This window comes from Chanodichthys erythropterus, chromosome 3 (genome assembly GCF_024489055.1).
Source record: "Chanodichthys erythropterus isolate Z2021 chromosome 3, ASM2448905v1, whole genome shotgun sequence".
NCBI lineage: Eukaryota > Metazoa > Chordata > Actinopteri > Cypriniformes > Xenocyprididae > Chanodichthys > Chanodichthys erythropterus.
In genome coordinates this window covers 42,857,169-42,870,159 of record NC_090223.1, presented here as the reverse complement: position 1 = coordinate 42,870,159, position 12,991 = coordinate 42,857,169, and the positions used below count along the sequence as shown (strand labels likewise).

Sequence of the window (12,991 nt, the reverse complement as noted above, 5' to 3'; positions counted from 1 at the left end):
GGCATCTGAGTGCTAAAACCCTGGAAAGCTTAAGTATTATTAGCTAAAAGCTTGCTATGAGATATCCCAATGCACGTGCAAATTCTGCTAAATGGAAAAAAAAAAAAAAAAAAAAAAAAAAAAAATTAAAATGCCACTGGAATTTGCAGAAACAGCTGTAAATTTAAAACATCAGATGTCACTAGCTGAAAACAGCTAAAATGTAAAAATTAAAATGCCACTGGAATTTGTAAACACTGTTTAAATGTAAAATTAACACTAATAGTTAACTAATAAAATTGAGAGAAATTGACAAGCTGCCAGAAACTGAGACTCTGCTTTAAATGTAAAAACTTTGAATGTCACTAGCTATAAACACAGCTAAAAATCAGTGCTGCTGGAAACTGTAAACACTGTTTAAATGTAAAAATTCAAATGCCACTAGTTGTAAACACTTAATGTGAGCAATCCAAATGCTGTTGGAATTTGTAAACATGTCAGAATGTAAAAATGTTAACACTGCTTGTATTTAAAAAATACAAACATCTCAGGCCCTGTTTACACCTGGTATTTTAATCTGTCTCTTTTGTCCACTTTCGACCACTTCTGTCCTGATGTTTTAAAAGTGAGGGTCTAAGGGCAGGTAAATGAATGTATGGGCTTTTTCAGATCTTTAAAAACGATAACAGAAATCTTAACTTCTTAAGCACAGGTTTAAAAGAGGGAGAAGAAAAGAAGTCATAAAAAGGCAAGCATACAGGTTCATCTTTCTTCTGTCTCCAGCTGTATTTCTTATTAGGGTTGAGCACTCGGGGGAGGCGGATGATAACCTGAGGCTGACACTCGATGGCCTCAAGGAGAACCAGCCTGCCAGCTTCCAGCAGACTCTCCAGTCCACAGAGTATCACAGCTGCACACACAAACACACGATCGATACCAACATTAATTACCACTAGGGAGCATGGGACAGCCTCGCATTCTTCAATACATCATTATAGGGGTGTTTCATGTGTCAAAGTGCATTAAGGCATTTGACATTCAGATACATCAAAAATGCCAGGTAGTTGGATTTATTTATTATTTAAATGAACGTATTTACTCTAAAAGATTCACAGAAGAACAAGCAGCACTGGCAAATTCTGAATATACTCACTAGAGCTGAAACAATTCCTGAGCTCGTTTCAGCACATTTTACTTTACAGCACACTACAGTGAGCAAACCTCCCTCCCTAATCACCCCGCTTCCCTTAGAACCGCTGGAGCACACAAGATCAGATCCCACATCCTTCAGATTACAGTTCCTCTCTCTGAAATGAGACTCACCCTGTGTGTCATCTCTGGGTTGCCTCTCCATCTCCAGCTCTGCCATCTGGCTGAGCAGGGCCATGCCTTCCAGAGCAGAGGACTCTAGGGGACTGACGCACTTACAGAGCTCAGACCTAGAGGTACACGCATCTGCCAGGATGGACACTGCTCCGGCCTGCGGAAGCTCGCTGGCCGTGACCAGGGCGAACATGCCTGCCATGGGGTCTTCAGGCAGGATGGCCACCGGTGCGGAAGAGGGCTGAAGGTGAGGAGGGCTGCTGTTAGGCAGGAAAAGATTGTCAAGTTTGGACTCCAGGTGTGAAGTGTCAGGATCTCTGAGGTCTACTGGGTTCAGGCTTTCAGAGAGATCGGAGGGTGGATTTGTTGGCTGGATGTCACAAGCCACAAGGTGTGTGTCGTTGTAACTTGATGTAGATTTGTAGACTTGGTCTACCAAACCAATTGAGTCCTCTACAGTTTCTGCTCTGGTCGTTCTTTCAGCATCCGGCCTAGATGTCTCATACAGCCCTGTATGGCTTGAGGCGGCAGTTTCGATTTTGACAACCTCCCCCTCTTCCTGGTCTGGTTCATCCTCTGGTGATGGTGTGGCTCTAGGGCAGGCCTCTGCCTCTGTGGGGGTGTTAGAGTCTTGCATGATGATGGGTGCAACCCTCAGGCTGTCCTGGCTCAGGACGTCTTTGCTGTCTTCCAGGTTTGGCTCTTTTTTGAACACAGTGCTGCCCTCATCCATGGACTTTGGCTCTCTGGATGCCTGAAGTGGCTCCACTACCACTGGAGAACACAAGTGCTGGGGTTTGACATCTGCAGAGGTAGCCAAGTGCTCGGATGTCTCAGCCGGCAGTGGCACATCTGGTGCCAGGCCGTCAGCATCTGCGGCAGCGGCTGGCTGGAGGAGGTAGGGGTAATGGCTGCCGAATGGTGCCGTTATCGATTGGTACGGGTAGCCAGGAGGAATTTCTGCCAAAGAAACAGAAGAGAGAGCAATTTGAGGGGCTTGGAGTGCTTATGCAAAGAGTAGAGAGGCTTTGGTTCCCTGCGACAGAGTGACGAAGTGATTAATAACCCCACATGTTCTTCGGCACAAGGGCTTTATGAAACTTTCATGAACCAAATGGCCTCAGCACAAGCATCCCAAAAGCCCTTGTATACACATAGGACTACACGTTCATGCATACACATACATTCCGAATGCACCGTGAGCAGAAAATCTATTTATCCTGAGCACTGAACATTTTTAAAAGGGAAACCGCCAGGGGATATGGGTACAAAAGGGCTGCTGTCATAAGAAGTCTCTATTCCAGCGAAGAGACAGCTGGTAATCCCATATGTGGGGATATTTGCAGACTACTCATTAAGACTGCACTACCCTGCACATTCTGACATGAAGAATAGCGCACTGCATTTGATTGCTGTCCTGTGTGGATTCTCAGTCCCCTCTCAGACATATTTCCTTAAAAATAGCAATATGGTGATTAATGGACGTGCATTATTAAACAGCTTTCCTTTCATTTTTTTGATTAGGGTCCTTCTCATTTATTGTGCAATATGCAAATAAACAATAATTACTTTGTATGATCATGCAAATTCATAGTTGCAGCAATTTCATTTGGGAAAGCTTACCACGGTACATGGATGGGAATGGAGTAGAAGTTTGCTTCTGTAGACCGAGTGTTTCTTTCTCAGGCACATCCACAGACTCCTCTTTGGTCTGGATGGGGGAGGTGGGAGGAGGCGATGCCGAAACGGGGCTGACTGAGTGAGGGACAGGAGACGACGGATGAGAGTAGGGCTGTTGAGGGAGGGACTTCTCCACTTTGGGTCTCTCCTCAGACTTCAGTGCGGTGACAGGTGAAGGCAACGGTGGGACGGGCAGCGGCGTCAGGGCTTTTCTATATGAGGTGGAGGGGGTTGGAGAACGTGGGGGAGGCTTGCGTGAGTGCAGGGCTTGAGTGGGGATGCCTGAGAGACTGGATTTGGTCCCTTCAGCTCCTTTTTTGTCTGGTTTTTCATCCAAATCTGTCCTAGGTTGACTTGCATTTAATCTTTCCTGCACCAGAAAAAAATAAATATAAATAAATCAGAAATTAAACATCTGTTTTTCCCTTTAAAAAAAAAATAAAAAATACTAAATTACAATATTTTTTTTTCTTCAAAAAGTATTGCAAATTAAAAGTATAAAATTAAAGAAAATAGAAATTACAAAAATAAAAATAAAAAAGCTTTTTGCATTTCGAAAAAATGAGACTTAAATTAATGCATTTGGTTTTAGGCCTATTTTCCATGCTAAACATTCAGAGTTGATGTAAATAGACCTTAAGGACTACAAAATGGGAAATACAGGAGTACCTCCCCACGATTATAATGACATTGACAGGAAGAGTCTCATACCACTAACTGTGCGTTCCTCTGCAGTTCCATGACCTGTGCTGTCTGGTGCTGGATCATGTAAAGCTCCTGTTGCCGCAGGAGCTGCTGGTGGGAGAGGAGCTGGAGCTGATGGGCATGTTGTAGAGAGCTTCCTGCTGGCGGGTACATGGCTGACCACAGTGGGGGGCCTCGCTCTAACATCTCAGCTTTTAAAAGAACAAGAAGAATATTTGAGCATCACAAATCAAGTATATTTATTTTGCTACATGTCAGGGATATCACTCCCACTCACTTTTATAAATGCACATCTTACGGGTGTGTGAATGGAAAGAAATTGTGGCGAATATATGGGACCTACCATAGTGTGGCAGATGCTCTGTCGGAATAACAACCACCTGCCCAGTCTGTGGATCTCGGGCAAACTGATAAGGTGGGGGGATGGAGCCTGTCAAGGCAGGAGGATATCCTGGAGGCAGCGCCTGATGAAGGGAAGGGGGACCCAGTCCTGTACAACAACAGAGGGACAAGAAATGGTTGGGTTCACCATATTTGTAGTTGATGGTCCATTTGCACTTGCTTTCTGGCAGCTTTGTTAACACTCAAGAGTTAATCCCCAAGAGAAACACCATTCCTACCATAATCTCACCCCTGTGCATGGAGCATGGACCTCGTTGAATTCCTGCCAAGATGCACAGCACTTTAACTACATCTATTTTCTTAGGGGACATTGTTGTTTTTAAAGTAAAGTCTAGACAGAAACTCGAACATCAGAGAACTGTGAACTGACCGTGCTGTTCGCTGTTATTCTTGGATGGAAGTTGTGGAGTGAGACTGATTGTTTCTAAGAATGTCTAAAACACTCAGCCTAGACAAAATGCTTGGGCCGTCTGGCAGGATCAACAGACTGCCTCGAGGAAATAATTCAGTATCCAAATCCCATCACAACACAATCCCATCACAATTCCAGAGTTCATGACCCTTTATCATTTATTATTCACTAAAATAAGAATAAATGCATGGTAAATGCTTGTTGTAACATGACATAATTCTAACACTACAGCCATAGATGAAAAAAAAGGTGGGTACCATATGGAGAGCCAGACAACCACATGGATGGGGCTCCTGGGCGGGGCAGCCACGGGTGGGAGGCCAGGTGGGAGGCGGGGTCAGCAGGCCAGCGGCCCGCACCAGCCAGAGTCGGTCCACCAGTCACCATCAGGTTGGGGTTCAGTCCACTAGCAGACACCATAGGTGGATGCAACTGAGTGTAGTCTGCCAACTCTTTATTTTCTCTGTGAATGAAAAGAGACTTACTTAGTGGTTAACCAATCTATTGCAAAGTCAGTTAGTTTGCATTTCCTAATTGCACATTTGTGTAAATCTCCATTAAAGTTATTGTAATTAAGTCATGTTTGCTTTAAAAAAAAAACATAGAAAACATGCATTTGTTTGGGCAAAGATACATCATTCTTTGCTATTCACCCTTAAAATCCTGATAAAAATATGCTTATATTCTTATATTAGCCCAAAATGTTCTAATTTAATATATATATTTGAAATGTTCGCCATTTAGTCATTTGACCCTTGGTGTTATGGTAGTAATGCTACCTGAATGAAGAAAAGTAATCACCTGAAAATTTTTTGAATTTGTTTAGTTATTCCCAACAAAGACTAACTTGGAGAGAGAGAAAAAAAAAAAAAAGAAAAAAAAAAACTTTCAGTTTTGGCTGTTTTTGGCCAAGGATGTTAAGTTTGGGACAACACTAATTATAACACACCCACACACACACACACACACACACACAGTCACACACAAAATGTACAAGACTGTTGCTGTATGTTGAAATCTGAATTCTAAACAATAATAATAGTTCACCCATAAAGGAAAATATGCAATTATTTTCTTATTCTTTCAAACTTTCAGGACTTTTTGTTTCATAAAGCTTTTTGCTTTTCTTATAGTTTTTAATGTCAATAACCACATTCATTATAGTGGCCAGAAAAAAAGTCCTGTTTTTTGTGTTTGATAGAAGAAATATGTCAAACAGGTTTGGAACAATATGAGTGGGTAAATCATTTTCACTTTTGGCTTAATTGCCCAATATCCAGGTGCCCACATTTGATGACAATAAAAATGTATGATGCTTCTACATTGCAAAATGCATGCTTATTCAAGACCAAAAAGGAGGACTGGTGGCCATTTAGCCCCAACTGTGACACAAATTCCCCAGTCTATGACTTCTATTCTGCCTTACACTTAAGGACAGACACTGAGGGCGGAATCCTGCTGAGAGAGCCAGTCACTTTTATAAGCACCAATTTCCCCAGTGGGGAAGACTGACTTTTTCTACTCCTCGAAATGAGAGCCACACTTTGAAAATAGGCTCATATTTGCAGAGAACTGTTGCCATAAATCTGTCCACTCTAAAGAAAACCATGCTGAGAGTGTGACCAATGAAAGTAAAATGTTGCTCCGTTTAGCCAGTGTGTGGAACCAAAGAAACAAGAATCCTTTCACATTGGCTGGATGTGCTTAGTTCTTAATTATTAAGGTGAATTATTTTAATAAAAGGTTGCTTTAATTTACAGAATTTCATTCAGGAATCTGACATCTTTTTAGAGCCAGCTGAACAAAGATGGCATCTATTTGGGACATATCACTGTCACTAAATCCATGCTGAGATTTTAACTTCAGCCAAGGCAACAAAGAGTATCTTTAAAGACCCACAAATTCAAGCTGTCACTGATTTGAACTGAAGTGACTTTAATGAGTCACCTTCACAGGACACTTATGCATTAGCTGCCCCTATCACCGGCTTCAACACATCATCAAGGTGCAATAAATAAATAAATAGCCAGCTTTCTTTTTTTAGCTTAAACACTGCTTTTTTTTTTTTTTTTTTTGACAAAACTGTAAATACAACCTGATCCATTTTCCATCATATTTTGACAGTCAAAACTACCTATGAACCAACAAAAAGAGCACAATATGGAAAGTACTCATATTTTAATGCTGGGATTCTAAAAGGTACCATCAGTCATTTTTATTTGTCTCGTGCTGGATGATATGGCAGTCAATTTAGTCAATTTGCATTTGCAGTAGGTTTACTGCGGTAGTCTGTGTTACCGGTGTTACACCGTGTTCGGCCATACACTGATTACATTACTTTCTCACTCTTTTTATGATCCATTTTAACATGTTAAAAAAAATTAACAACATTTTGCAGATTCTGCAAGGTGTATGTACACCTTTGACCACAACTGTGTGTTTATTTGTGTGTGCACGTGTATATTATACTTCTATATAAACACACACACTAGGGCTGTCAAGCAATTAAAATTTCTCATCTAATTAATTACATGAAGTGGCAATTAATCTAAACAACTGCAAATTAATTGCACATCAAATTTGGTTGAGAAATTACCAAAAAATCATTTAAAGTCATTATTGTGTAAATAATCAAATGCATGACAAAAAGTAGCTTCAGAAAGACCATGATGTTGAGTAAATGGTGACTAAATTTTCATTTATGATTGAACTATTCCTTTAATGCTTTTTTTAATAATATGGAAATATGAAGTTATTTTTTATAAAATTATACTCTAAGAAACTAAAACTGCCAGTAGGTGGCGGTAAATGTCTTAATGATTAAGTCATTCGTTCATTCAATTTGTTCAAGTGGTTGATTCATTCAGGTGTGAAGTAAATGGTTCTCTTTATGAACGGTCCATTGAATCATTGGTTCACCCCATTCATTTAAAATGCAGATTTAGAAAAGAAACATTGCCGTTTTTCAGTCTCCGAGCAACAAACAGCGCTCGTGTGATATTGTGCTTGTTACTTGTGTGATATAGCATGGCATTTTTGCCCCCATATCTTGAATTTTAGGGACATTTTAACTGCATTCTATAGGCTCCATCGCGCTCCATTGCCCTGCAACAACTTGCAAGTATAAATGTATACTGTGTGCAGAATTATTAAGAAAGTTGATTTTCTGATATTTTTTTTTCCAAGCACATTTTTACCAATTACAAACCAACCAATCAATCTTAATAACTACTATTAATTTTGCATTTAATAATTTATAAGCGTATTATTTATAAGCCTGGAAAGTGGAAATGAAAAACGGAAGATCATTTGGAAGATAATTTTTATACCATCTCTGCAAGACAGAATTCAGGGTAGGAGATGGACTAAAAATGAAGTCCCAAAACTTACTGCCAGATTCTGGACAAGAGGATGTGGTGCTGGTCCTTCAAGAGTCACTCTCAATCTGTCTGTCTATAAAGCCTATAAAAATGTCTTCATGTATTTTACAACACTTCAGCTTGTGATTCTTATTATGAGGGGGTCATTTTTTAGGATTCTTTACCTAACCCAAGTATCTGGGATCCTGACACCTTGCACATCTGGAGACTCCAGGTAGGTTGCAGTTCTGGACAATTGTGGCGCTGGAGACTAAAGGGTTCTTGGTGGTTTCACATTTAATTCTTCACCTTAATTCTTAATTTTTTTGCAGTTAACATGTGTCTTTTCTTCTCCACCTGTTTCTGTCTGACCCTGCTGACCCATTGAGCATTTTGCTGTCCAATGGTCATGCCTTAACTGCAATTTCTAGTATTGCATTAGTATTGCATCCTTCTCATGAGCATTTAATAATTTTTGACTTCTCAGTCTGAGCTAAATCTCTTTTTGGCTCATTTTGCCTGTAAAAGACAACTTGCCTATTAATTAAGCACACCTGAATATAAGGCGTTTTTCTTTCCAGCCTTCATGTACGATTATATAACACTTATAAATGATTAAATACAAAATTAACAGATGTTAAGATTGATGTGGTTTGGAATTGGTAAATGTGCTTGAAAAAATATGATTAGTCAATCAGCTAGCTTAATAATTCTGCACAGGGTGTATATGAAGGTATACACACTCATTGCAGACCAATTACATAATTACATAACTTTCCTTATATCTAGCTTACCACAAAAAATGACCAAAATCAATGTAATTTTAGCATTCAGTTTAGTTTAAAGCACCATGAACTGTCACCACACAGTTAAAATTTACAGCCAGTGAAACATAAAATCATTATAAAATCACAAATGTAAGAGTTGGACAAAATTAACCTAAGAAATGACTTGTGACCTAAAACGGAGATGTTCACAGTCTTCAGTCTAACTAATGCTTCTATAAAACTCCAAAAGCAGGATTGAATTAGCAGCTAGAATGATGCTTGGTACATTTCTGAGAGCTCACTTCAACATGCACTCAAAGTGTTTAGGGTGCTTTTTGTCAGCATTTATGAACTCTCATCTTACCTTAACACTTTCTCCTGCTCACGCTCCACACGTCCCGACAGCAGGCGCTCGTCACGGTGGCGCGTCCTTTCATCTCCTTGTTCTTCCTCTGTGTGGATTGGGCCTGCAAGGTTAGGACATTACACTAACTAAAGATGTTGGCAAACAGTTTTTAATGAATATGGTAATGTTGCCAGTGATATCTAATTTTTCACCATTTCAGATATGTGTGATCCCAATTTTCACATTTTCTGACATCTTAGCTTAAAAACAAATTCAAACATTAGTAGTGTCTGCCAGTCTGGTAGAACTTAAATGTTACAGTTTTCTCTTTATAAATACACTGCTCCAGAAATAGCCCAAACTTATCAGTCCCAACACTCAGCACCAGTCATATTCAGTGTCTTACACATCTATGACATTGCAGACAGACTTTGCAGAGGAAAAAAAACACAGAGAGTATGCAGTGTAACATATCACATTTACAAGAACCCACTGAGGCCCATCAATCACTTATCAATGTTTCAACACCACTGTGGCGTCATATATGGTTCAAATTGCTCTTCATAGAGAAGCAGCCATTTGGAGAATCATCATACAAAACAAGCAGCATTTCACATTCCGAACTAAACTAAAAGAGCCTTTGAAGTTTGTGTTCAAAATATCACAACAACACAGCCCTGTAAAAGATAAACACGTAGAACGTATCCGAGCGGGATTTAGTTAGGAGTGTATTGAACCTTTCAGTACTGACAGACAGCGGCTGAGAAGGGATTGTGTTCTTTTAAACAGAGGAGGGGGACGAAAGTGCACACAGATCTCTGTCATGCTCCAGGGAAAAGGTTTCAGTCTGTTTCCAAGGTTACCAAAAGCCTGTCCGACATGCTATCCGTTTGCATCAAAAAGAGGGCAAATTAGTCAAGCAAAGCTCTGTCCCTAACACTTGTTTTAAATGTAAATTCAAACCTTCTCTCAGAGTGTGTAGACTAATGTTATTACTGCAATTTCCTTGCTCACAAGAGGACATAAATTAATGCCTTCACCCCACCTCTCTTTCTGTCCCTTTCCAAAGCTGATTCAATTGCTAAGCAACGAAACTAAAGTCATATTAGAATGCACTGCTTGTTTGCCACCTTTAGTAGAGCTCGGTAAATTATGTTTATAAGCAGTCGAGCATGCGGTGTCTTAGTGAAAGGCTTAATACACTCCCTATGCTAACAGGAAACACCGTGGGCCAAAGCAATAGCAGAGCTCATGCTGTTTAAGAAATAAAAACAAAAGAGGGAGTAACCTTGCAGCAGAGCATGCCCATGTAAATGGGCTGTAACAACGGAAAATAAGACTGGGTCAGCGTGTTGTTCTTCAGATCCATTAAAGGTGTGAAAGCATGTACAAACAGTGGCCAGAAATGTACAATTTATGACACCTTATAGGTTAATTGTTCTTTTTTCTGAAGAACACAAAAGTCTCATCCGTTTTGCCCATACACTGAAAGTCAATAGTGCCCAAAACAACACTAAACCCCACTGACTTTCATTGTATGGACAAAAAAAAAAAAACAACAAGGCATTTTGCAAAATATACCCTTTTGTGTTCCACAGAAGAAAAAAAAAAAGTTGTACAGATTTAGAACAACTTGAGGGTGAGTAAATGAAGGAATTTTAAATTTTAGGGTAAATTATCCCTATAAAAACAATGCATGCAAAGATATGAGGCAACGCACCTTTGATGGCTCCTCCAATTGGCCTGTCTCTGTCCGATACCGAGCTGGGCTTGCTGCTGTTGTCCCTCTGTCGGGCAACAGCCACCGCAATACCCACCGGGGGGTGACGAACCTCCGCTTCCCCCTGAGAAGAGCTTCCGTCTCTGCCAAAGGATTTAGCACTCTCTGGTCTCTCAGGTTCCTTCTTCAACTGCTTTCCAGGCTGCTGTGGTGGAAGGTGCTGAACTCTGGATACTCCGGGATAACCAGCCTCTAGTTTCATGCTGCCCAGTCCTCCAAATGGACTACGGCTATCGGATCCGTGCCTGGAGCCAGACTCGTTGGAAAAATTGCCACTGTACTTTATGAGGCTCTGCATGGCTGAAACCTCCCCGTGGCCCTCAGGACTCCTGCCGCTGCCTACCGGTCTGTGCAAGCCAGTAGTGTCTAGGTACATTCGCTTGCCCTCTTCCTCACCTCGGGGGCCATGGTTGTGTTGAGCCGCCAATGTGGCGATGTGACTGGTAGCATAATTGCCCATCTCAAAAGGCTTCCATTTGGGCTCAGCAGAACCCAAGCCCTTCAACGGATGCTGCTCTGAGTGAAGTGTACCTGGATCCATTCCAGAGAACGGATGGGCAGACCTTTGAACCCTATCCCGCTCTTGACTGCGGGATTCATTCTCGAGTCCCATTTTGATCACATGTTTTGATGTAGTGTTAGTTAAGTCCCTGGCATCAGGGCTATTTCCAGATTTATTCATGCACATTTCCAAATGCAAGGGCTTTTTCATGGCCAAACCATTTGACCTAATTATCGAGCCTTCCTCTCGTAAAATGTCTCTCTTGACGTCCCCATGAGGGGGCGACTCACTCCTAACGGAGGACCGACCATGGTCCATATGTGTTCTCTCATTCCCCACCTGCAGGGCTGATCTGTGCGAGTCCCTCTCCCTGCTCTTGTCATTTTTATTATCTCGAGCTTGGGAGGCAATTTGAATTGGCCCTTTTCGCTCATCGTAAACCTCGACAGAAGGCACATAAGTAGGAGCTATCACTCTGTGTTCTTTGCCTGGCTCTTTCGCTGTAGAGTAGAGCGGGTACATGTTGGGTGGCATGTGGTGAGGGGGAGGGTAGGTGCCAGAGGACACCAGCCTGGGCGGGAGATGGGACGGGTTGGGCTGCAGGGAAGAGGGACTAGCATACGACACATGCAGCGTGCCAGCTGATGTAGCAACTGAATCGCATCTTTTCTGCTTGTCAGTGGAAAGGTGGCCCCCTGGCCGACTGGTTTCGTCATCCCGGTCCCTGTCCCTCCTGTCCTGTTCTGTACTCGGGTGTCGGGCTGGTGTGCCGCTACTTGTCCCACAGTTGCCATGTAAACTCTGGTGAGAGTGTTTGGGTTTAGTGTCCGTGGTGCTCAGAGCAGGCGAGTGCTGGTGAAAGAAAGGCCGAGCATGTTCCGTAGTTTTCGCAGACCTTTCTGAGTTGCCCGCTCTGCGCTCATCTTCTGCCTTGACATCCAAGGTGAGGTCCACCACACTGTGGGGCCGTGACTCCTCTTTTGGCCTTTCTCGTTCCTTCCTTTGGAAGGAGTGGCCTAGGTCACTCTTACAGGGCTTTTCTTTTCCCAGATCTCTGCTTGAGTCTTTAGAGCTTTTGTGAGGAGGTAGGGCCTCCTTTTCCCTGGAGAAGGAGCAGGGCATGTGAGCCACTGGGCTCCTGGCCATTGCAGACTGGGAGTGCACTGAACCTGGCAGGTAAAACCCCTCTGAGAGAATAAGAACAAAGTAGAAAGAGTGAGTCCAACAAAGCTTAAGACATCTGGTGTAAAAGATAAGACTGCTCAAAGGCCCTGAAGTGCAGAAAGTATATAAAAAGATGGACCATAAACTAACTTGTTAAAACACTCTAAACAAGGCACTATCTGCAAGTACAGCAGAACAGAAATCAAAGAACTTGAAAAAGTTCATGCACTAGTTGGTGAATGCTAACAAAAACAAAGTGCTGTCCTTTTCCCTCAGCTCTGAGGCAGAATAAAGTCTAAAGTTTTACATGGTTATATTTTATTGTGACACAGGTAAATTACACAGGGTGTTAGACATACAGCCATTTTTAAAACCATGCAATTTTAGCAATTGCTTTAAGTTGCACATCTAGCATAATAGCTAGCAATCCATCAAACCACTCATCCATGCACTTTAGTTCTAAAGCTTAATTTCCATCTGTTAACATATTACAGAAAATAATAGAAAGAGAACATTCAGAAAGCCATACACATACTATTGGTATTTTCATAAAGATATGCCAAAATCAAAAT

At 41.6% G+C, this 12,991-nt stretch overlaps 1 protein-coding gene across 4 annotated transcripts in view; it reads right to left on the bottom strand.

The window, feature by feature from the left end:
- Positions 1 to 12,991, bottom strand: part of tnrc18 (trinucleotide repeat containing 18) — a 67,199-nt gene that overhangs the window by 28,385 nt on the left and 25,823 nt on the right. For all 4 annotated transcript variants that reach the window (XM_067382392.1, XM_067382394.1, XM_067382395.1 and 1 more), the window contains exons 5-12: positions 10,694 to 12,442; positions 8,992 to 9,094; positions 4,759 to 4,964; positions 4,031 to 4,177; positions 3,694 to 3,878; positions 2,926 to 3,352; positions 1,303 to 2,262; positions 738 to 889 (exon numbers count right to left, since the gene is read on the bottom strand). In XM_067382392.1, the coding sequence (XP_067238493.1) occupies positions 738 to 889; positions 1,303 to 2,262; positions 2,926 to 3,352; positions 3,694 to 3,878; positions 4,031 to 4,177; positions 4,759 to 4,964; positions 8,992 to 9,094; positions 10,694 to 12,442 (3,929 nt within the window). The remainder of the gene's footprint in view (positions 1 to 737; positions 890 to 1,302; positions 2,263 to 2,925; positions 3,353 to 3,693; positions 3,879 to 4,030; positions 4,178 to 4,758; positions 4,965 to 8,991; positions 9,095 to 10,693; positions 12,443 to 12,991) is intronic.